Consider the following 25861-nt stretch of genomic DNA (forward strand, 5'->3'; position numbering starts at 1 on the left):
GGGGTGGGGTAGGGGGTGGTGGTGGATGTGGGTGGAGGGGATCAATGGGGGAAAAAAGGGGGCATTTGTAACACTTTCAGAAATAAAGATAAATAAAAAAAATAAAAAATAAAACCTTTGGAGTTAAAATAAAGAGAAGCACTAGACCAGCTGTGGAATGGAAAGTGAGAAATTCAGTGTCATGGGGAGGTCTGAGTTCCAGCCTCAGTTGGGCACAGACTGCTGTGGAGCTAGAGCCAAAATTGTTCCTTCTCTGGGCCTCAGGTTCCCATCTATGAAATGGTGGGCACTGGACTTGTTTACTCAGATGTAAGTACAGAAACATACTTTTCAAATACTCCAGCAGCATAATGTTAGTATAAAGAAATGATATTCAAACATTTATTAATGCATGCATCACGAGTTCTCCATGGTTAAGAACTAGGGCTCTAGAGCCAGACACCTTAGATTCAAATTCTGCCTCTGTCATTCAATAGCTGTGTGATCTCAACTTTAAAACGAGGATATTAACAATACTTATTAAACAAGATTATTTTAGAAAAAAATTGAGCTTATAAATGTAAAGTACTTAGAACAGTAATTGGAAGGAGCAAGTGTGGTACGTATGTGTTAGCTGCATCCATCCGTCTGCTCATCCATCCATCCATCCATCCATCCATCCATCCATCCATCCATCCATCCAACCACCCACTTATCCACCAATTCATTCATCGACACATCCATTGAACACTTATAGGGTATCTCCTGGCCTTTGATAATCAATAAAACTGCATTTTAAAATTATTCAGTAACTCACTCTTTTCACTAATTTGCGCTGGTGCCACTGCTCCAATGTACATGTGGATCTGAACTACTCTGCGCCTGTGGGGTTTTATTCTTATTTATTCAACCATTGTAATACAGCGTAAGACCGGAGAGTCCGTCCTTTCAAACAATTGGTTTTTAGATGGTCTTCCTATGGGGGAGGTTAAATGATGTACATTTAATTCCAGGGTCTCCAGAGGCCCGGGGCACCCCCTTCCCATAGGTCAGAGAACGGAGGAGATACCCCCTCTTCTCCCAATAGATATTTGTGGGACGATTTCCATGTATCAGCTTCAATATTAGATGCTGCTTGGTTCATTAACAATGACGGTAAGGAACATGATTTACTCTGTGCCCTTACCTACAGGAAACAAATACTCACCCCTCCCCTGGCCCTCAAGTCAAATGCATGTCTTCTTCGGGCAACAGGGGCCTCAGACCCCAACTTTGGGCAGTCCTGTCATCAGGCCTTACAGAAGTGCTCGCATGTCTTTCAAGTCCACTCACATCACTGCTCCAAAATCTTCAGATCTAGTGGCCCTGATGGTCCAAATCCAAAGTACATAGTCTGAGGTGTTGAATAAAGGCTGCCCTTTGATTTTTCTGAACAGTGACACGGTGACAGAAATAGGTGCACTAGCATTTTCCGGCAGTGTGCTCTGTCTAAATAGCCACAGGCTTTGGAAAGCAGAGATTTACATGAAATGTGAGGAAGCTTCCACCAGGCCCTTTTCCTTTCAGTGTCCAGTTGCCCTAACTCTTTGACACTGAACAGCACCAACCCTGAGGTCAGTCAGCCCTGGGTTCGAATTTCAGATCTGCTGGCACTCTGGGACAGCTGTAGCAGACAAGCCTGCTTCCTCAGCTGTGAAATGGGGATGATAAAACCGTCTGTGGAAGTTATGGAAATTGAGCGAGGGAGCGAATGCTGTGTGAATTTCCTGCCTAGGGCAGGGTATGCACACGGCCGCGCGGGCCCCAGGTACACATGCAGGAGTGTGGGACTTCTGGGTCTAAACAGGAGGACACCAATGATGGATCCAGGTATTGGCATCTGCAGGGCAGGGCCCATCCTAAGCAGGCAAGTCAGTGTGAAATGGAATCTGATGAAGCGCCTGTTGGGGTTGTATGGAAAGGGAGTCTTCTGAAGGTTGCTGAGCTTTGCTCAGTCCCATCAGCTGAGGGTGGGGACCAACTTCACAAAAGGCAGTTAAAGGACCCAGGCATCATCCATCCCAGTGTCACACCAGGTAGCCCAAGATGCAGCAAGCAATCCACATGACTCTGGTGAGGCCAAGGAGGACTGCAAATCACAGGAGTGATGGGCAAAGCAGGGCTCTGGCAGCCAGAAAATGCTGAGCTCAGCCTGAAATTTGCAATCCCAGAGTAGAGCAGCACACAATAAAATACACAGCGCACAAAATGCTCCTTTAGAAATATGTCACTAGTAACATACAAGCCACCTCATCAAAAGCCAAACAGAAAAACTCCACCTTCTTTTTTTAATTGCTTTAGTGGTTTTTTTTTTTCCTTTCTGATTAAGAACATGAGATTTGGTCAATTATGGAATGTATAGAAAATGTATGTTAAAAGCAGAAAACAACAATAATAATAATTCTGCTTTCTACAAACTCAATATTTTGGTGTATTTTAAAAATATTTACATTTTCTTATATACTTGAGATTATATATACAGAATTGTGTCCTGTTTTCTCCTATTTACCTCATAAGCATTTCTCCATACCATGAAAACCTTTTGTGTAGATTCTTTATCCGTGTATACAGTATAATTTACTTACATATTCACTTATATTTAAACACTGAGGCTGCTTTTATTTTCTGCCATTATAAAAATTGCTGTGATATACATCTTTCTGCATAAATCTTTGTCCTAATTTCTAATTATTTCCTCAGCCAGATTCCTAGGAGGAGACTATATCAAGCAAGGGGCACAGACATGTTTAAAGCCCCTGATAAATATTGATAAACTAAAAAGCCCACTTTTCATTTAATGTAAACTTTTTTCTTTTTAATTTTTTTAATCTGCACCTGAGGATATTTTTCCCATTGCTTTTCAGAGAGGGGGGGAAGAGAGAGAGAGAGAGAGAGAGAGAGGGAAACATCCATGTGAGAGAGACACATCGATCAGTTGCTTCCCGAATGTGCCCAGACCAGGGCCAGGCTGAGCCTTTAACCGAGGTACATGCCCTTGGCCAGAGTCAAACCCAGGACCCTCCAGTCTGCAGGCCAGTGCTCTAACCACTGAGCAAACCAGCTAGAGCTAAACTTCCTTCTTTAACAGTTACTTTAGATGAGAACAAGATGAGTAGGATTTTGAGTATGAACAGACAGAATGGGATAAGAGACAAACCCCCAACATTCTAGGGCTAAGCAGAGTAGGCTGGTAGCCCCTAGAAAAATAAACCCCAAAAGAGAGTGCCGTGAGCTTTGGCAGAGGGAGAGCGAGAGTCCATCTCAATGAAAGCAAATGGGACCGGATTCACAGGGAAGGTGGGTTCCAAACTGGGCGACACAGGTAAGACAGGTTTCAAAAGAGGAGCCAAGACAGGAAGGGGGAAGAGGGGCAGGCGAGGTAAAGAGCCGAGACAGGGACTCTGGAAGCATCTGCAGAGCAGTGAAGTGTGATAAGATGGGAGCCTCAGTGTGGCATGACTTCCACATCACTGGGGGCTTCCTGCCTCTCACTGGGGGCCCCAGCATTCCCTAGAGGCATGGAGTGCCCAGCACCTATGCTGTTTCCTGCCTTTGTGACTCGCTCATCTGCCCTTCAGCCCCCAACCCCAGATAACCTACTGATCCTATGAATCTCAGTGCAGGCGTCTCCTCCTCCAGGCAGCCTTCCTAATTCATGTCTGGACTCACCACCATTCACAGCTTGTCTCCAGCTCAGGTGACGGGCTGGGGCAGGCTGTCTCTGTTCTCAGCTTGAGCCCAGACCTGATCCAGGGAGGTGCTCAGTGAGCACCTCTAGAACCCTATTAGGAGTGACTGCTGAGCCATAGATGATTCAGAAAGAAGGCCGAAGGCTCAGAATTAACACCGTACTGTGCTCATGTCTGGGGGGCAATGGGAGGAGCCCATGCAGTGACCAGAGGAATATAATAAACATTGTATAAGCAGATTATATAGGAGACTCTATAACTCCTTTTTTAGATTCCTACTTGAGTGCACAGTTTCCCAAACTGGCTGTAAAGCACATCCCCAGAGCACCTATGAAACATCCAGATTCCCAGGTGCCATTCCCACTCAGAAGGTCTGGGGTGTGGCCTGGGAATTAATATTTTTAACAAGCCTCACAGGTGATTTTGCTGTGAGTGATCTTTTGACCAGCAATTTGGGAACTGCTCCATGAAACCTTTAGGGCCTGGTGACATTTTCAAGTCCGTTTGGAAGAGTGTTTCCCAATCCGTGTTCTGGGGAGCACCAGTTCTGAGAGCTACTGCCTCAGAGTATTAAAGAGTTCTGTGACTAAAACATGATAATGGCTCCTATTTCCCTTCTCTGTTGAGTCACAATGCACATGGACGTAGTCAAGGTTCTGAAAAGTCCTGCAGTAAAGAAAGCATATTAGGTCTGTTTAACCATGATATTCCCAAGTCCTTCTGATCTGGAAATAGTGTCCTACTAACCAAAGTTGGGAGAGCCACAGATGGGGCTGCTGGAATTTCAGCCCAGTGGGACCAGTAATTAATTCCCTCTTGTGTCACATCCTACCCTCCTATCACCTGGTGCTCCTGTATATTTGCAAGAGGGGGCCCTGCATTTGACCCCCCAGTACCACAGCTGCCATTAGAGAAAGAAGGTACTTTGAAATCATAGCTGACAAGGCTCCATCACACACCAGGAGTTGACAACAGGGTAGAATCCCAGGGTTACAAACTGAAAGGATAACCCAAATAAACTTTAATTTCCCTTAAAATCAGTTTTCTCTCCTGAGTAAACCATTGAGTGACACTGCTGTAAGTATTAGTTTCTCAGTTTAAGGGTTATAATGGCACATTTTGTATTCAAAAAGAAAAAAAACCCCACCCTGAAAACAAAACAAAACAAAACAAAACAAAACAAAACAAAACAAAACAAAACAAAACAAAAAACGGCTACGCCTTTTAAAGGAACCCAGCATCTCTCACCCATTTATCCTGTGTAGCCCTGACGGTAATCCGGGTCACAGGCACAAGTCACAAGGGTAGGTAAGCCCCTTTTAGGGCAGAAACCCAAATTAGCATCATGATGTACAAGGGGTGGTGGCAGACCGATTAATTTGACTTTTCAACCTGGGAAGTATGGCCCCAACCAGGCAGGCCTCAAAACGCTTATCTGTGCCCAGAGGGCTGTGACTCTCACCAGTTCTCCCTCCCACAGACAAGACGGTCAGCACCCACCTGCAGGTACCGGGGAGACAGCTCTGCCTTGGTCCAGGGCTTCCTCCTGGGGCAGAGATCTGAGCAGTTCGCTGTGATGATGCCTGTGTTGTAAACATAGGGCTCAGGGTGTGTCTTTGGGGTCTACGGTCCCTCAAAGCCACCCAGGGGCTCTCAGATATTAAGTCTGATCCTGTTTCTGTCCATTTTAGGTAGTGCATTCCACAAATATTTGCTGAGGGCCTACTATGTGCCAAGTGCTAGAAAGAAAGCAGGTGTTGTGGGGTCCTCCAGAGTGCCCTAACTAAGTTCACTCCCTTCTGTGAGCCCTGTGTGAAAGGGGAAAGGAGCATATTTCTACTCTTTTCACATTTTTTTTCAATATCTCACTTTTAAAAAAGAGTTGAGTAGGGATTAAGGACATGGGCTGTTAGAATCAGACATGCCTGAGTTTAAAACACAAATTATTTGTAAAGCCGGGATAATAACACCCACTTTTTAGACTTTTGTGAAGGTAAATGAGCCACTACACAGAAGGCACTGGCCCACAGCTGGCTCCTAAAAGGGATGCTCGCTCTTATCATAAGTTAGTGTCTTGGATCTGGAGAGAGTGATGGCTGAGTCTGCCTCCAAGCCCGAGTGCCTGGGCTGGATCCCACCTCCCCAGGCCACTGCGTCACCCTGGGCGATGGTTTTAGGTCTCTGTGTGGATGTTTCAGCATCTGCACAACAAGGAATAATGACAGTGCTTGCCTGTAATGGGTGGTTATGAAGATTAAAGGAGATGAACACGCAAAGTGCACTGAACAGTGTGCGCACAGAGCAGATCTCGTTACGCGTTAGCATTTCAAATATGATTAGACTCACCAATTTGGCATGCGTGGCTCTTTTAGCATTCTGTCTTCTGCAAATCAAGAGATAGCTGTGTTCTTCTTTTTTTATTTTTTTAAGTCGTACACTGGTAATCACATGTCATATCAATTTGATCTTCCATCTACCTACTGTATTTGCATTACTAGAGCTGTATTTGGGAGGCAGTAGTGCCTGGTGGTAAAAGCACGTGCTCTGCGGACAGAGCAAGCGGGTTCAAGGTTAGGTTCTCCTGCATGTGTGATCCTGGACGGGTCACTAACACTCTCCGAGCCTCGCTGACCTTGTCTGCTAATTGGTTGTGAAAGTCAATGCTGGCCTCATCTCCACTGAGTATATCACAAGATCATGGAGCAGAAGCAGGATGTGCTCTACCCTGCCGTGTGCTGGGGAAGAGGCTCGATGCCGATTACTACTGGTGGGAGGCTCAGTGTAAAGGTGAAATTCTAGAGGTAGTCTGCCTGGGTTGGAAATCTGGTTCCAGCTTGTTGCTGTGCAGTCTTGGTGGGTTCCTTACGCAACCTGCCTCCAGTTTCCTCATCTGTAGGATAGGGGATAATGACCCTAGAGAGCTGTTGTGAGGATTAATTAAGGAGCTTAGCACTGGCCCATACACAAAAAGGGCCCAATAAATGTTTGCTGTAATTATTATTGCTGTCCGTCTATCTTCCCCACCAGATTGTGAACAGGGAGCTCATTCAATCCATCCTTATAGTCTTAGTACCCAGGAATTGCTTACTTAGAGTGGGCTGAATTCAGGAATGATGGAAGGAATGGAAAAATAAATACATTTAATTTTGGTCCAAAATCCTTTCTGATGATATCAGAGACTCAGCTGAGTTTTCTTAAGGCCTAGCTGTGTTTCCATATTGTCTTTTTGCTTTGGTTTTGGTAAGCTTCATCTCTGAGGTTTTATTGCTGGCTTAGTCTGAAATCTCCCATTGGACTGAAGTAGGTTTGAGTCTCACTTTTGCTTTCTAACTGTAGGACTTTGAGTATGTTACTGACCTTTCGGAGCTTCCATTTCCTTACCTGTAAAATGGGGCTGAACCCACCTACTTCTCAGAGTTGCTGAACTGATTAGATATTATATCCGTGGAAGTGCCTGGTATACACAGTACCCGCCCCAGGGAGCTGTTGTGAGGATTAATTGAAGAGCTTAGTTAATTGACTATCTGTACCAGTGGGCTCTCAACCTTGGCTGCACAAAATAAATCATTTGGGGACCTTTTGAAAATTACCCATGCCTATATCCCACCCCAGACAAATAATCTTGGGGGGTGGGTAGGATGAGCTGTTTTTAGAAAAAGAAATTTGTCTTTATTGATTTCAGAGAGAGTAAGGGAGAGGGAGAGAGAGATAGGAATATCAATGATGAGAAAGTCATTGATTGGCTGCCTTCAGCATGCCCACTGCTGAGGATCAAGCCCACAACCTAGGCATGTGCTCTGACTGGGAATTGAACCTAGATCTTCTGGATCATCGGTCAGTATTCAACTGCTGAGCCACGCTGGCAGGGCAGGATGAACATTTTTTAAAAAAACTTCCCAGGTGATTCCTACAGCCAGAGTTGAGACCACTGGTTTGGATGGATCTTGGTACTAATGAAAAGCCTAATTCACATACTTGGCAACTGAGGCTGTAGCCTCAATCCTGGCCACACGTTAAGATCACCAGGGAGCTCTTAAATATCCCAATGATATCCCAGCCTCTGGGGTAAGACTCAGGCACTGATACTTTTGAAAGCTCCCTAGATGATTTAGTGTGTAGCCAAGATCCTAAAAAAAGAAAAAAGAAAAAAAAGGAATGTGTTCAGTAAAATTTTAGCTCACACCTGCACTTTGCAGCAGAAGCACTAGTAATGTGATGTGGTACTGTGTTTATCCAAGAATGGCTTCTCTGTTTTCAGGATAAATTATAGGCCAGTGTTAGGGATGCAGGCATCATCAAGCATCTACTAGAAACCAGGTGTTTTTTCCTACACTATCTCATTTAATTCATGCTGTACCCCAGTGAAGTAGGGGGTGTCATCCCCATGTTATTAGGTGAGGAATTGAGGCTCAGAGAGGCTGACTCACTTACATCAAGTCACTTAGCTAATAAATTGGGGGCCACACTCCACAGGGCAGAGGAGAACAGCACCTGCCTGTTTCCGCGCACATATTCAAGCTAAAGGATTTGATGGAGTGTCTACTGTTTTGTTTCTACTCCCCCGTTAGCTTAGATAAATGAGAGCTAACTACATGGTTTATTATGACAATGATCTAGGTGTAAATTTATTCCCTCTGTTAAAAAAAAGGAGAGAGCACGTGTGCTAATAATTATTTCATATTTGCTGTCCTTTTAACTTGGCAAGAGGTTCTGACGTAAGACTGTAACTGCTCAATGTTTTAGCTGGTTCTTTCCCCACTAAAAGGTAAATAATAAGAACCAGGACATGTAACTAAATGTTTACCTGAACTAAAAAGGTAACCATCTTTCTCCCAAGTGACTTTGAAGATAAGCAAAAAATTAAAATCAAAACATTATAAACAGCTGCCAATTATTTGACCTTGTCCCTTGTGCTTCCTTCTGACAATCTTCAGGCTTCCAAACAGGTAAAAGACACAGCCCACAATTTACAATTCCTTCCAGCAGAGCCGGGAGTCATTAGAGACCAGGCAGGCCCACCTCACCATCCCCAGTGACAGCTACGACATGTGGGACTTCCTGCTTCTCTAGCAAACTCCCAGGAACATTTCTGAAACACAAGTCAGTGACCACTGTCCTAACATGCAGGGCTTGCCAGGGCTTCTAAACAGCAAATTACTTACATTGAATGGTAACAGCAACTCCAAAAGAAAAAAAAAAGCCATGCAACTAGATCTAGATTCATAGTTCCCCCTCCTCATTTTAAAGCCTAGATTTATAGAACCCAGGATTTGTATAATTAGAAAAGATGGCTTATTATGTACAAACAGTTTTTAACCTACTCAGCGATGACAATAATAAAAGGTCCCACTTACTGAACATTCTTACGTGGTTCTGGGTCAGAAAAGTTATTTACATCTTTAAAATCCTAATTAGGATTTATTGTCCCCATTTTGCAAGTGAGAAATGTGTCTCAAAAAAGTTAGGTCAACTGCCTAAAGTCACACAGCTACTAGGTGGTGGCACTGGAGCCAGGTGGTACAGTCTGCTTAAACAAGACTGGGCGTTTCCAGAAAGCCCATCCTAAAGGGCAGTGTTCGTGATCTTTTTCATTCAGGACCTCTCTGAGAACATGAGTCTGTCGGTCTCTCTCCCTCTAGGGTGAAGCCCTTCTTGGGTTTGGCTGAGAAGTCCTGGCTGAAGCCCCACTCAATACTCCATCCCTACCTGTCACCTTGCGGGCTCTTCAGACACATCCCATGGCCCTGGTCATCTCACAAAAGCACGCCCAGTTACCTCAGCACCTTCACCGTCTCCGTCCACTGCGCCTGCTCGCTCTCCCAGGGGTCCACCCGGATCCAGTCGGACGTCTGCAGGGCCAGGCGGACCATGGCCACGCGGTGGTGGGCAGCCGCAAGGTCTTTCTTCTTGTAGTTGTCATTGACAGGAGAGATAATACCCCCGATGACCTGGTACAGTCCTAGGCAAAGGAGAACAGTGGTGTTGCATTTACAGATGCTTCAGGCAGGTGCTAAAAACCCCCGCGCCTCGTCCTGGCATTCTCTCCTGAGTGGCCAGCTCCCTTAGGCATATCCTTATTTTAAGGACATGTTATTACCTATATATTTATTATTCCTACATGTCTTTTTGTGAATTGAGCATCTTTAGGTCTAATGATGCTTCTTGACTTAAAGTCATTATGTCTGATATTAATGTAGCTTCAACAGCTTTATTGTGATTAGCATATGCATGGCATTTTTTTAAACGTTTCTCTCTCAGCCTACCAATACTTCTGTTTCAAACACGTCTTTCATAAATAGCTGAATTAAAAAAAAATTTAGTCAAGTTTAACAATTATTGATTTTTAACTGGAACATTAAGTTTATTTATATTTAATGTGAATGTTGACATAGTTAAGTTTCAAGCTACCATCTTCTTTTGTGTTTCTTTTTTGCCACAGGTTTTATGTTTTTCCTCCTTTTCTGCCTGTCTTTGGACTTTACTTCATCTTTTTCTCTCAGACTGAAACTTACATTTGTAGTCTTATATCCAAAGTAAATTAAGACCTTTACCTTCTTCCTCAACAACACAAGGACTCCAGAACTCTGTGACTCCCTTTACCATCTCCTTACATGTTATTGCTGTAGATATTTAAGTCTATTTACCCCCCTGACCTTAATAGACCATATTATTCTGTTTTATACACCAGTCACATTTGAATCTACCCACAGAACATTCTCCAGGACAGGTCACATACTAGGCCACAAAACAGGCCTCAATAAATTCAAGAAGAATGAAATCATATCAAGCATCTTTTCCGACCACAACGGCATAAGCTGGAAATCAACTACAGAAAGAAAACTGGATAAAAACCAAGTATGCGGAGACTAAACAACATGCTACTAAACAACCAATGGATCAAAGAGGAAATAAAACAGGAAATCAAAAGTGATCTTGAAACAAATGAGAATGAAAACACAAAGTTTCCAAATTTATGGGATGCAAAAGAGGGAAGTTTATAGTTATCTAGGCCTACCTGAAGAAATAAGAAAATCCCCAAATACACAATCTCACTCTGCACCTGAGGGAACTAGAAAAAGAACAAACAAAACCCGAGTAAACAGAAGGGAAGAAATAGTTAAGATCAGAGTAGAAATGAACAGAATAGGAAATTTTAAAAAACCACACAATTTTTAAAATATATATATTTTTATTGATTTCAGAGAGAGGAAGGGAGAGGGAAAGAGAGAAATAGAAACGTCAGTGATAAGAGGGTCATTGATTAGATGCCTCCTGCAGGCCTCCTGCTGGGGATGGAGCCCAGAACCTGGGCATATGCCCTGACCGGGAGTTGAACCTCGATCTCCTGGACGATCATAGGTCAGTGCTTAACCACTGAGCCACACCAGCTGGGCAAACCACACAATTTAAAAGAGCAATGAAACGAAGAGATCTGGTCTTTGAAAAGATAAATAAAATTGACCACAAAAAAAATTTACCCATGTATTTGCTATTTTCTTTGTACTCCAATTCTTTTTGCATATCAGACCTTCTATCTGGGAATCACTTTCCTTCTGATGGAATATATCCTGTAGAATTTCCTTAAGTTAGTGACTTTATTTTTATTTTTTTTAATTTTAGCTCTTTTCCCTCCTTTTTATTGACTTTATTGGGGTGACACTGGTTAACAGAGGTCTCAGGTGCACAATTCTAGAACACATAATCTGTACACTGTATTTTTTCCTATACATTTATTTATTTATTTATTTTATTTATTTTATTTTTGATTAAAATATGACAGATGTCCCTTTTTCTCCCCAATGACCCATTCCACCCGGTCCCATTCCTCTCCCCATCATTGTCTGTGACTTTATTCTTGAAAGACATTTGCAAAATATTACCCTCATTTCTGAAAGATATTTTCACTGGGTTTAAAATAATTGGTTAGCAATCACTTTTTCTTCAATACTCTGAAGTTATTGTTCCACCATCTTCTGACTTTAATTGTTGCCATTGAGAAATCATCTATAATCTAACTGCCATTTCTATAAAGGTAATCTGTATTTTTCTGGTTTCTAATTTTTTCTTTTTCTACACAGGAATTTATTTTTACTTATCCTGCTTTGGGATCACTGGGTCTCTTAAATCTGTGGAGTGGTGCCTTTTATTAGATCTGGAAAATTTTCAGTTATAACCTCTTCAGAAATTGCCTCTGTCTCTTTTCCTTTTCTTCTGATTGTATATATGTAGTCTCCATGTCTCCTACCTTGTATTCTGGAATTAAAAATAAATAAATAAAATAAATAAATAAATAAATAAATAAATAAATAAATAAATAAATAAATAAATAATCTTCCTCTCTCTGCTCCATTCTGGATAATTTCATTTGATCTATATTCCAGTTCACTAAATCTATATTTTTCTCTCTCTAATCTGACTCCAAATCATTCATTGAATTTTTGAGTCTTCCAATCTATAACTATGTAAATCTTTCCACTTGTCTAAGTCTTTGAGTTCTTTCGTAACACTGTATAATTTCAGGACACAGATTCTATACATGTTTTGTTGATTTATACTTCAATATTTCATTTTCTTTCAATCAATTGTAAATGGTATTGTGCTTTACTTTTGGTTTTCACGTTTGTTATTAGTATATAGAAATGTAATTGATTTTTATTTGTTGATCTTTATCCTGAAACTAAACTCATTTATTCTAGGAGTTTTTAAAAATAGATTCCTTGGGATTGTTTACACAGACAATCATGTCATATGCAAATAGGGAAAGTTTTATTTCTTCCTTTACAATATGCCTTTTATTTCTTGATTCGAGACCTTCCCCCCCCAAGTATTTAGTGTTATAAAATTCCTTCTTAGTACTGATTTAGCTGCATCAACACATTTTGATATGTTGTATTTTCATTTTCATTTAATTTTATGTATTCTTAAAAATTTCCTTTGAGACTTTCTTTTTGAACTGTGGATTATTTAAAATTGTATTGTTTAATTTCCAAGTGTTTTAATATTTTCCTGTTGTCTTTTTTTTAATTGATTTCAGTTGATTCCATTATGGTAAGAGACCATAATCTGCATGACTTCAATCCTTTTAAACTTGTTGAAGTTTGTTTAATGGCTCGGAATATGGTCTATCTTAATGAATATTCCACGGGTGCTTGAAAAGTAGGTGTGCTCTGCTGTTGTTGGGTGGAGAGTCCTATGCATATCAATTAGATCCTGCTGGTTGATTGTGCTGTTTAGTTTTATATCCTTGCTGATTTTCTGTCGAGCATTTCTGTCAATTACTGAGAGTGGAGTGTTGAAGTCCCCACCTATAACTGTGAATTGTTTATTTTGCTTTTCAGCTCTATCAGTTTTTGCTTTACAGATTTTGAGACTTGGGATTTTTTGCATGCACACATTTAGAGTTGTTCCATGTTTTAGTGGACTTTCAATGAGCTTTTAATTTCCTTTATTTTAGTCATAATTTCTAGAAGTTCTGAATGGTTCTTCACCAAATCTGGTGAGTCACTTTTTATAGTTTCTTTTTTCTTTAAATAAAAGCATAACTTTTTAATAAAAAAATCCTCAATTGAGGATATGTTTTGATTGATTTTAGAGAGAGAGGAAGGGAAAGAGAAAGAGAGAAAGAAACATCGATGAGAAACACTGATTGGTTGCCACCCATATGCTTCCTACGCAGGGACTGAACCTGCAACCTGGGTATGTGGCCTGACTGAGAATCAAACCTGTGACCCTTTGGTCCACGGGATGAGGTTCCAACTAACTTAGCCACCTGGCCAAGGCAAAAGCATAACTTCTAAAATCTGTATCTGACAATGCCAATTTCAAAGTCTGTACAGGTTATTTTTGTTGCCTGTTGTTTCTGCTCATGCTTATTTATATTGTTTCTTTTGTGCTTATTTGTGACAGCTTGCTGGTCAATATCCCTGACTAGTTATTTGTGGAGGCTCTCCCAGGCCTAAGATAGATATGCCTTCTTCCAGAAAGGCTTTATGTTTGCTTTTGACAGGCACATGGAGTTATTAAAAGTCATGGATGACCTTAAATCAAACTCTTGGCCTGAGCTTATTTGGCCAATCCAGGCAAAAGGTTGCAAATTTGAGAGAAGGCTGATGTGTAGCCATTTTTTTCTATCAATATTTTATGCTTTCTTTTATTTTCCTGCCTGCCTTAGTACCAAGGCACTGAGGCTTCCCTGAAGTCCTCTAGGGTTGGGGAAAGAAGGTGGGGTAAGAGGTAGTTCACTCTGGCCCTGAGGCTCCTGGGGGTCCAGCTTACTGTGTGGGAAGTTACCCATAGGGCTCCCCAGCTTGGGAGCACTCCAGCCTTTGAACTCTTTCCCTCTTGGCGTCTATGGCCAGTGAGTCAATGCTTCAGTGAGCAGTAGGACATCAGTGGCAAGTGCCTGTAGGACATCAGTGGTCCTGGTGTTTTAGTAACCTACTGACCTCTGCGGTTACAGATGTTTCTCTCTCTGCTGCTCTGAGACGTTCCCACTTTTCAGCTTTAAAAGTGAGGTTTGAAAAATGTTCTATCCACCATTTATTGTTGCTTTAGTGGGAAAAATGATCCGGAGAGTGTAGCCTGGCCCCTTGGAGCTGGAAGTTCTTTGAGGCATTTTTCCAGCACGGGTAACCTGGTTGCCCTGGGTCCCTCCTTCATGGAGGCCACACATCCACTGCTCCAGGGGGATGGCAGAACCAGCTGAGAATAAAAAGAGGACATTCAGCTTTTGAATTCCAGCACTGGCTGCTAAAACTCATTTCAGAGGAACACTTGAGAAGGTTAAAGTTTTCATTTGCAAGAGTCAGGCTCTGTTGAGAGAGAAAGATTTATTTAAGTTCCAAAAGTTACCCTTAAAAACAAAACAAAACAAAACAAAACAAAGAACCAGAGCCCAGGGAGTCAGAGCACGCAGTTTTACTAAACTCCACAGAGTAGTAAGAAGGAGAGTCTGGAAATGGAAAGAAAAGGCTCTTTCTGGGCTGAGGGTGGAGGAATGAGCTGCAGGCATAGAGAAGAGCCTGGCAGAAAAGGTTTGTGGTGACAGAGTTTAGACTGCTCCTTACGCCCTCTTACCCTTCAGAGACAAAACCCTGTGCATGCTGGGTGGAGGAGGGCATGGTAAGAGGTCCAGTTAGGTTTGGAAACTGCAGAGCTGGTGGGCCTGTATTTTGCTTCCCACTTGGAATTGCATTGCCCTGTGCCAGCACAGAACAACATCAACACAGTTGCAATGGTGGCGTGGCATGCGTGGGCAGAGAAGGCTTCAGGAAACATCCCCGCCCCCGCCTTCCAAGTCCCCCTCGGCTTCCGCAGGGCACAACAGACATCCATAAAAATTCCCAAGGCTCCTCGGGAGGAGTCGTGAAGGAGGCTGAGGATATTCAGCAGGGCTGCCTGGAAGGAGTCAGGGTACAGGGTACAAAGCGTGCAGCCCAAAGGCAGGAACCATGGTGTCAGCAGTACCAGGGAGAGCCCGGGCTTGGGCCCAGACAGCAGTGCCAGTGCCTGAGCCAGGAGACGTTGAGGAGGATTCAGCAGCAGAGGCAGGGAGGGTGAAGGCCAGTGCCAAGGGCGAGGGCAGACTCCTCGGCTAGAGGGCGTTCAGGGCCAGGCGCCCCTTTTCAGATGCCGGATGATATCCCCCCCCTAGGATGCTTAATCTTGGGGGAGCAGGCTACAGTGAGAGATTAACTTGATTAAAAACTGGCCAGTAAGAGAGTAAGCTTAAAATCAGAAGGTAGTTACCTTGCAGTGGCATTTTTTCTTCTTTACCATTCATGGAAATGGTGGCTTAAGAGCAAGCTGAGTGTTATAGAAAGCAAAGTAAGTTACATTTCTACACATCTGGGTCCCATGCTATACATGGGACATGTTAGTTCTTTCTCTTTTCCCCTTTAAAAGTCAGGGCTGGGAGAACTAGCTTCTGCTGGGTGCTAACTCTCGGGCAATTTACACACATTTAACTTTCACATTTGTCTCTGTTTACTGGAGAAAACTGGGTGTGGGGCACCAGAGTCCCCTCCAGGCAGGTCTGCTAGGCACCTTTGGCACTCAGGTGTCACCTGCGATGGTTTAGCTCATCTTGACAAGGCAGGTGGTACACTGAGAGATCACTGCTTTGTTACAGCACCCAGGAGAGGAGTCAAGAAAAACAACAATTTGGGCTGAAACTCCTCCTTGCTCTTCAAATGGTCATGAATTCAAGCCTTTTCCTTTCCCACAATCCCACCATCCCAGAGTTGCTTTTTATGTGGCCCCCTCTCCCAGTCGTTAGATGCAGGTACTCCTCTGGTGACCCCCCTCCTACCCAGACACATCTCCAATAGGGCGCTTGTATGATAATGGTCTGTTTGCCTGTGTCTTTCCCACGAGGCTGATAGCTCCCTAAGGACGTGTGTACCTGCCTTCATTGTGGTGACATGCCCAGAACATTGCTTAGTATGAAGTTACACTGTCCTTACCTTAAGGTTACTATAGTAACACATGGCTGTGGGTTTAACATGGTGGATAGAACTCCCTATTCATCTTCCCCCCACCCTGTGGAAAATCTAATAAAATGGCAATAAAGGAATAAAAGAAGTATGAAATCACAAGGACAAAGAGAGTGAGAAAGGTGACAATAGATGGGAAAGGTGAAAGAAATTTTGGAAGCTAGAGAGCTGACGAATAATGCTAGCAGAGCAAGCAGAGTCTGCAGGCAGGGAAGGGGGCCAGAGGCAAGGTGTCCTGCACAGCTGAGTCCAGGGCTCAGGAGCTGGAGGAGCCAGCAGCCTCTCCAGGGGGAGGGCCAGGGGCAGGAACACGGGAGGACCAGATGAGAGCTTGCCTAAGGAGCCCTTGGACCCAATCACCTACTTTCTTCTCCCACCCTGGCAGAGGACCACAGATCTGCTTCCTGCTCAAGTTGGACCAGAAAGACTCGACTCCCAGATATAGGCGCAGCTCAGAGGAAGGGGAGGTACTATTCTTGAAACAGGAGAATTAAGTCTGGCTCCCACTATACCAGATTGGAGATGTCTCTGGGAAACAGGCCCACCCAAGAGAAGATTGCTACAGATACTCACATTCGGGGGTCTGGGACCTAGGACCTGAGCATATGGCCACGAGCCTAACCCATACACTCGGAGCTTCCAGCCAGCATTGATGGCCTGATCTGAAAGTATGGGTGGAGAGCTTAAGAAGGGACACATTTTAGAAAGGTGCTGATCATGAACGACAGAGACCAAAACCACTACCAGGAGACAAGGAACTCGGAGAACACAAAGGCAACGCAGAGAACAACAGGAAATTAAAAACAAAAAATCTCCAAATAACATTGTCAGAAAGATAAGAGATGATATCCTACTCATGAAACAAGAATGGGATGCTTTATAAAGAAATAATCAGAAAATGGGGAGAAGCTCTTAGAAATTGAAAAAATATTCACTCATTCAACAGCATTCACCAACTGCCTATTACATGCCAGGTACTGTGCTAGGGCAGTGGGTGGTAAAGCAGACCGAGTCGTGTCCTTGTGGAACTCCCATTCTGGTGGATGGCAGCAGCAATAAAATCAACTAGTAGATGAATTAAAAGATACATTTGAGGAAATTACATGCCAGGAAGAAGATAAAATTACAGGACTGATTCAGGAGGTCCAATATCTAATAATAGAAATTCCTGAAAGAGAACAGAAGGCAGAAGACATCAAAGAAACAATAAAAATATTTTCCCAGACCAGGAGGACATAAACTTTCAGAATCAAAGGCCCTCTGAATGCTCAGCATTTTGAATAAAAGAAGGTCCATACATTGGCAAACCATTATAAAACGTCAGACCACGAGGTTTAATGAGAAGATTCTAAAAGTTTCCAGAGAGAAAGGTAGAGGTCAAATATACAGGACTTGGAAGCAGGATATGAACTTCTCAACATCAATTCTGGAATCCAGAAGACAGTGGAGCAAAGTCTTTGAAAGGTTAAAGGAAAATGATTTCCAACCTAGAACTCTATATTTGGTCAAATCAGGAGTCGACAAATGTTTTCTATTAAGAAAACGATAGTAAATAGCTTAGGCTTTGTGGGCCATATATAGTCTTTGTTGCATATTCCTTTTTTAATTTTAAACAACCCTTTTAAAATGTAAAAAACCCCACCCCAAAACATTCTTAGCTCACAGAAAGAATGAAAACAGACTATGGGCCAGATTTGGCCTGTGGACTGTAGTTTGTTGACCCTGGAAGTGGGATAAAGTTGTGTTCGTATATGTGAAGTGTTAGAAAATTTATCTCCTATAGACCCTTTCTCAGAAAGATGTGGAGGATGCACTCCACCAGAACAAGAGAGTAAATAAATAAAGCAAAAGGCATGGGCTCCAAGAAACAAGGGTTGCAAATCAGGAGGCAGGCAAAGGGAGTTCCCAGGAAATCACTGAAGGGGAATCCGGTTGGCAGTGGAGCAGCAGGACTCCAGGAAGGATGTGAACAGGAACAAAATGGAGCTGACAGATTACCTGATGAGTCTGTTTGTACTAAGAAGAGTTACAGAGATCTTTTGGAGATTTTAGGACTGAATTAGTGATAGGAACCGAAGGGAATAAATGAAGCAGTTATTAACTCTAGGAAAAAACAAAATTTACATGAGAAGCAATGGAATTGTAGTGTACTACATGGTTTCGTTAATGCCATTTACACAGACATAAATGTAAACAATAAATATTAATTTAACCCAAAGTTGTGAGCTAATCAATTTGGGAGCATGTGGTGGAGGTGAAGTGTGAGTGTGAGGGTGAAGGTGCGAGGGAGCTAAATATTCATTTTTCATAATTGGAAGCCAGTAGATAATATCTAAATTTGAAAAATAAAAAAATAACAGTATAGGTTTCTTATTTATAAACAGGAAATTAAATACTAGAGAAAACAAGTTGAAAAATTCAAATGTAATTGCTCTGGAAACCAGGAAACTCTCTCCAAGAGTAGGGAGAGTTGGAACAAAGTTACTGTAAGACTCATAGTAACTTAACTTTTATTATATATATGTTTAAACATATAAAATAAGTTTAAAGAGTAATACACTTTGTAGAAATATTTCAGTATACTGAAAAGTGTAAAGAATCAAAATGTAACAAAACATCCAAAGAGGTTAATACTGTTTATATTTTGGTTAATTTTCTTTGTTTTTTCCCCCCCTTTCTATTATATTTTTCTTCATATGATATAAATTCAATTTTGTATTTTATTTAGATCAGATCATAAGTATTTTTCTTGGCCATTAGCACTGTTGAAAACACCATTTGTAATGGAGGCATAATAATGGAGATTAGAAAAGTAAAAATAAAAATTTCTTGTGTGTGCTAGAATCAGTATATTGTGATTGTCTTTGTTGACCTTGGTTGCAAGTTATTGATCATTTTTAAAGATAAAGTATTAAAAAGGAAAATTACTGGCTTGAACATTTGAGGGGCTTTGGTTACATTTCTCTAGACTGCTTTTCAGAACTTCTGAATGACAGGAGACAGTGACCAGCAGGGTATGAAAGAGCCCATCTCACCCCATTACTGGCCAGTACTGGGACTACTCATTTAAAAACATCTTTGCTCATTTCTAGGAGGGTTTTTTTTTTTTTTTTTGTGGTTTAAATTTGCATTTAAAATTACTTGTGTGATTTTTATTATTTTTTTGACATTTATTTATATTTCTCCTTTTGTGAATCGCCTGTTCATATTCATTGACCATTTGTCTATCTACTGATGTATATGAACTCCTTTTAACAAGTATGTTAAATGTCTGCTTGTTGGGTCTGTTGGTAACCATACGGAGACAACTGACTTCAAATCATGGGCGTTTGTCTCAACTCCTCTCGGTCTGCTGGGAATTAGGTCAAAGACTCAGCCACCCGAGACTCCCGCATCCGTGTGAAGTAAAGCCTCAAGTCTTCATCTCAGGGACATTTCCTTCTGTCATTTCTCTGTTATTGCTCCTCTGCTCTATTCTCTTGCATCAATTCTCTGTGGCCTCTCATAATTTTCCTATCTTTATCTTTTTCTTAAGTTCTGGAAGAATTCTTTGGATTGGTGTTCTAATTGTCTGTTGCCAGGGACCACCCCCTGCTGTCCTGTCTCCACTGAGCACTCACTTGGCCCTGAAGTTTTTCATCGTGAAAGCCCTTCACTCTCTTCAGACCGCTCCTTTTCTATCACAGGCTGCTCTGCTGCTATCACCACATTCTCCCCCTGAATCTCATGCAGAACCAGAGATTTAAAGATTTTTATCTTTTAAGTGGAGCACCACTTGGCCTGAATCTGCAGGCTGGGACCTTCTTTGGAAGTTCAATTTCTTCTCATACGACCTGTGACAGACCTTTGACTCTAGAAAGGTCTATCTGTCCAGTATGGGTTGTTGGGTGGCCTTGTCTGAGCCTGGGTAGGTTCCTGTTTAATCATTTCATTCACAACAAAAGGATAGAGGCAACATTTATGTTTACTGTAATTTTTCTTTGCATCTTAGAAATACACTTGCTTGTGTAGTTTAAGGAGGGAGCTGCAGGTCAAAGGAAACAGCCATTGACAAGGAATTCTCTACTTCTAAGATTTATCTTTAGTATTATACTGACTGAAATATATAAGGTAGGAAATCTAATTGATTTTTTTTCTTCAACATTTAAGTGGCTGTCCAATTTCCTTTTATTAAATAATCTGCCCCCCACTGACTGTTTTTCCCTTACCATATAATCTTAAAAATTCTTTTTTAAATCTTCACCTGAGGATATGTCTTTATTGATTTTTTTTTTTTTTTTTTTAGAGAGGGGGAAGAAAGAGAGAGAAACATCAATTGGTCACCTCCTATATACGTGCCAACCTAGGTATGAACCCGCAGCCTAGCTATGTACCCTGACCGGGAATCTAATTTCCCACCTTCTAGTGCACAGGATGATGCTCTAACCAGCTGTGCCACCTGCCCAGGGTGCCACATATATTTTTTTATACAGATTTTATGTTTCATTGTGCGTCTGGAATCAGTATCACATTCATTTAATCACATTTTTTAAAAACAACAACATTTCAATGTCTGAGAGAGCTTTCTGAGCACCTGGTTAATCTTCCAGGAGATCTTGGGATGCCTTCTCAAGTTAAATAAAGAAAAATAGCTAGAGGTATTTTCACTGGAAAGCCAATCGATAAACGACTGTGCCAGTGAGGAGCTGGTTATATTTCTATTTAGTCAGGTCTCTAAGCAGAGAAACAGAGCTGCTGCCCTCAGTGCCCTTCATGTTTCTGGCTCAGGTTAGCCCTGGGGGCTTGTGTCCTTGGCTGTTTCTCTTGTGAATGGATCTTTTTTTCTCATATTTTATTACATATACAACATTTTTTTCATTACATTGTATTACAACTATTAGAAAACTCTACCTTTTTTTTTTTTTTTAAAAGTATAGTTGACTACAATATTATATTAGTTTCAGGTGTACAACATAGTGATTCAACAGTTACATTCCTTACTATGTGATCACTCTGTGCTTTGGTGTGTTTAGTTTGAATCTGGGCTACCTTACTGAACTGATTAGTTCTAATAGTTTTTCAAACACTTCTCTGCAAATAATAAAAATAGCGTCTCCTTTCTATATTTCTTATTTTTGACTGAGGCCATTGGAAAATAACAATGGTGAGTAGGCATTCTTTTCTATTTCTTTGCTTCTGTGGGAATGCTTTTGAAGTCCTAGGCCATTATTTATCATTCCAGATAAGTATCCTTATAGTTCCAATTTAATAAGAGCTTAAAAAAAACCACCCTGAGTAGGTGTTGGATTTTATTGAATGACTTTTAAGTATGTATTGAGATAATGATTTAGGTTTCATAAAAATACACTGTCTTAGTAATGCGATATATTAATAGATAGCTTTATGGTATACTGTCCTTGAATACCTAGAATAAATGCTACCTGGTCATGTGGAATTATTCTCTCATTAGCAATTTCATAACCCACTATTTTATATGGGTGTTTTGCATCCAAGATTATACTGTGAAACACTAGCTATAATGTCACCATACCCTTATCCAATTTTCTTTGTTCTAGAAAATGGCTGTGGTAGTTTGAATTATTGGTCCCTCAGTCTGCCATGATAATATTCTACACCCACACTTCTGCCACAGCCTCATGAGGCAGAATATACTTCCCCGCCCCTTGACTTTGGGCTTGGCTGTGAGTCTTCCTTTGGCCAGTGGGATATTAGCAGATGCGGCATGAACAGAAACATACAGCTTGCTTTCTTGGTGGCCATCCTACGCTTGTGCCATCCCTGTGAGAGAATGTGAGGTAGCCACTATCCTGTCTATTCTCCTGGGCTCTGGGATTATTTAAATGCTATACTTTAAACTGGTGAGAATTAGATAACATATGGACAGCGCGTGGCACTTAGCTGGTGCTCAGCAATTGTTCCTTCCTCCACTCCCTGGCCTGGTAAGTCCGCAGAGGTGAGAATTGTGGCAGGCTGCATTTTCCAAAGATGGTCAGAACATTTATCCCTAGCCTATATGCTCCTCTAGAACCTGGCCACTCCTCCACCAATAGGGGAAGTCTGTGCCCTCCCCTTGGACCTGGGTGGGCACTTGTGACTGCTTTACCCAGTGGCAGAAGTGATAGTGTGTCACTTCTGAGTCTGGGTCATGAGAATGCGATATACTTCTACCTCGTGATGTAGGGAGACTTGGTCTTAGAACCCGGCTAGCAGACTATGAGAGCCCAGACTAGCCTCTGCTGAGAGCCCACAGCGCAGTGACACATATGCGCTACGGTCAGCGTTAACATCCCACCTGACATCCCCGCCGATACCCAGCATCAACTGCCAGAGTGCAGAAGTCTCCAGATGCTTCCTGCTCCCAGCAGTCCCGTCACTCCCACCCGAGTCCCAAACACCCTAGAGCAGAGACAAGCCATCCCACTGTGCTCTGTCCAAATTCCTGACCCACTAAATCTCTGAGAGTAACAAAACGGTCAATTTACACCACTAAGTTTGGGGTGGTTGTTATGCAATAATAACTGGAACAGGAATGGAGATTCAGAAAGGTTTTGGGATTTTTCCATGGTTTCACCACCGGAAAATGGCAGAATTGCGATTTAAGCCCAGGTCTGCCTGTACTTTTTCTATTGCACTGTACTGATGATCGACTGTGAGGTTTGGAGAGCCCTAAGCCAGTCAGGCACCACTAGGTAGCCCCACCTCTGTCTATGTACAGCCCAAACCAGGTGACTGTGGTATATGATAGAGATTCTGCCCCCTCTAGAGCTGACCTGAACAATGAGACGATCTCCCCTCGCAAGACTGGCCTGCAATAAAATGTTACTGCTGCTTAAAATGCTAGCAGCCTCACGAACCATGAAGTAAGACTTAGCAGCATTCCAAAGTGTAAAGACTTCATTATTTCCATAGAGAACACTTTGGCACATTTATCAGCAGTTTATTGAAAACTAGCATACATATTTAAGACAAAATGACACTTGTCGAAACAACAGAGATGAGTGTTAGGTAATGTTTGGCCTTGGCTGCCCTGTCGCGCAGGTTCTGGGCTTTTGCTCAGAAAGCTCAGTGTCCCTGTGGGCACAGGCACAGCCAGCCCTTACCCACTTCATGAACCCTTCTGTCCATTTTCTTCTTTCTTAGGTTATGTTGGCTGGAAAACACCCTGGAAAGCAAGGCCTTGAAAGGCAAAAAAATTTTTTAGGAATTATCAGGAGCAACCCAAGGAAAAGAAGCCAGAGTAATCATAAGCAGGTTGGGGGGAAAAAGACAAAAAAAAGAAAAAAAAAAGAAAAAAGACCAGAACTTCAATTACTAAATGGATCTGCATGCTTTTTAAAAACAGGTTATTGTGATTAAACTTGGCCTCCATGATAAGCCTGGAAAACATGACCTGGCTGAGGCTGTTAAGCTTTACGGCCGTTTTCGCACCCTGTTCTTTATTTTCTTCATCACGTTTCAAGGTTATTTTACAAGTTTTTTTTTCTTTCTTTTTCTTCTTGTTTTGCTTCTTCAGCCAGATTGTCCTTCGCTCTTTGGGTCCAAATGAGCTTGCGATGCCCATTTACTGCTCTGCTCTGGGCACTGTTGGCCAGGAGCACCCACCAATTTCATAGGCCACTGTGTGCCTGGGTCACAGACGTCTGGGGCAGAGAGGAGAATAGATGCAGGTATTCTCAGCACCCCGCAGGAGGCTGGTGGCCGTCGGGAGCCACAGCGGGCCAGCTGGGCCCTGGCGGCCGTTGCGGGAAGGGTAATCACGCTCCCCCTCTTCAGAGCCCTGGGAGTAGCAGCTCTGCCTGCCCTCCTCTTCCCTTCTTTCCGTGCGAAGGCTCTTTCAGCCAGCAAACTCTTCCTGCATGCGACAAAGCTCCGGTCTCCAGAACCTTTCAATGCCTGAGCTTGTCAGTGTGAGGTTTCTCTTTCTTTCATTTCCAAATGTCCTGCTTTCTTTGTGTGCAATTTCCTAAAAACTTGGCAAAGGAAACAACAAAGCAGCAGTATTTCACAGGGTTTAAACTTCCCTTCTGCTCCTGGATAGAAAGGACTGTTTTATTGCCTCTCCCTACTGCCCGGTTTGCAACAATCGTTCCTCTGAGTCTCGGGCGCTTAGTGTTGGTCAGCTGGGAGTGCCTTCTGTTTATCTGAGCACTGACAAAGCCTCGGATGGGGTGGCTGGCTCCTTGGGGTCCTACGTGCTTTCAGGGTATTAGAACCTCTTTCTTTTGCGTGTCTGTTTTCCATCATTTAACTTCTGGTTGCATCTTTCTGCCTGCTGAACAGAATGAGTGTCCTTGCAGAGTAGGTAGGTTTTAAAAAGAACTCACCAGAACTCTCAAATGCTAGGGTATTGGCTCCTCAGAAACTCATTACCTTCTCTTTGGGGGATTAAGATCTGGCAGCAACTTCACAAAGAAAGGAAGGCAGTGGGGGGCAAGCTGTAATCAGGCAGTCTGGCTTGGTATAAAGTCCACTGAAGGAGTCATGGGAAAGCAGCTTGAAATACTGCCTTAGGCAACCTCTCTGTATGTGGAAGCTATGCAAAGCAGCCTCATTTCAGTTGTCCTCTCAAGACAGGCTTTACAGTGGCAGAAACTTTAGGGCAAGTAGGCAGAGGCACATCTGAGCAAGAGACTCAGCTCTGCTGCTTATGAGCTGTGTAACTTGGGGCAAATTGCTTAACCTCTCTGTTCAGTAGTTTCTTCACTTGACTCAACAGAGACCAGTTCAGGCAAACACATGGTTGAAGAGCACACTAGAAACATCAGTTGAATATATCCCTGCCTCTCTCTTGTTTTCCCTACAAACACCATTTCTCTTCTCCTTAAGGCAAGAGGGGACCACATTCATTTATTTAGCTGGCAGCTTGGCATGTACTTTAAGGCAGGCAGTGCACCAGCACTGTGAATTCTGAAACAAAGTGAGAGCCCTGCCCACATGGGGGTTGCAGTCTTGGGAGCGACGGACTGTCACCATGAGGTGGTCAATGCAGGCAAAGGTAGGTACATGGGGAGCCCAAAAGAGACTCTGAAGGTCGAGCAGATTTTCTGGAGGAGGGGGCACCTAAACTGAGCCACATTACAATGCAGAAGGCAGGGGGTGATCTAAGAAAGGTGAAATCTTGTTAATCAAATCAATTCTTTCCACTTTAACTGTATGGAAAAGATACTTTCTTTTTCTCTTTTAATCTTCAGAACAACTGAAGCTTGATGACTCCTTGATTCTGCACTAATATCCTTGCCCATTTCTTGATACTTTTTCAATTTTCCTTCATGGTAATTTACACTCAAGGAAACCGTCCAAGATCTGCTAAGAGATTCAGTAAAATAGGTCATGGAGTTGAATGCTGCGGTGAAACACAAGGCTTAATTTTATGGATAAAATTTAAACTGCTTAGCTGCCTTCTTGCATTATTTGTGTTAAGACTAATGATGACTCAGGAATGGGAAGAGATCACTGTAGGAATCAGGAAGCCATTTTTCTAATTCTATAAGCACATCTGGTGGGGTTGTGGACTTTGCCCTGAGGTTAACAGATGTGGCATTTGGGAAGAGACCTGACCAGCCCAACGAGCCCACCTCCACCACCCAGGCTGCTCCTGACCCTCCTACAAGAACAAGTAGCCTGAAACTGAAATTCTTCCTAAGATTGACATTGGAAGGA

General features: G+C 42.5%; 1 protein-coding gene across 1 annotated transcript in view; it reads right to left on the reverse strand.

Annotated features, from left to right (window-relative positions):
- NMNAT3 (nicotinamide nucleotide adenylyltransferase 3) overlaps nucleotides 1–25861 on the reverse strand; it is a 42856-nt gene that overhangs the window by 2362 nt on the left and 14633 nt on the right. The window contains exons 2-3 of the mRNA XM_016207050.2: nucleotides 9483–9666; nucleotides 5208–5290 (exon numbers count right to left, since the gene is read on the reverse strand). Of these exons, the coding sequence (XP_016062536.2) occupies nucleotides 5208–5290; nucleotides 9483–9666 (267 nt within the window). The remainder of the gene's footprint in view (nucleotides 1–5207; nucleotides 5291–9482; nucleotides 9667–25861) is intronic.

Source organism: Miniopterus natalensis, chromosome 15 (assembly GCF_054644295.1).
Source record: "Miniopterus natalensis isolate mMinNat1 chromosome 15, mMinNat1.hap1, whole genome shotgun sequence".
Lineage (NCBI taxonomy): Eukaryota > Metazoa > Chordata > Mammalia > Chiroptera > Miniopteridae > Miniopterus > Miniopterus natalensis.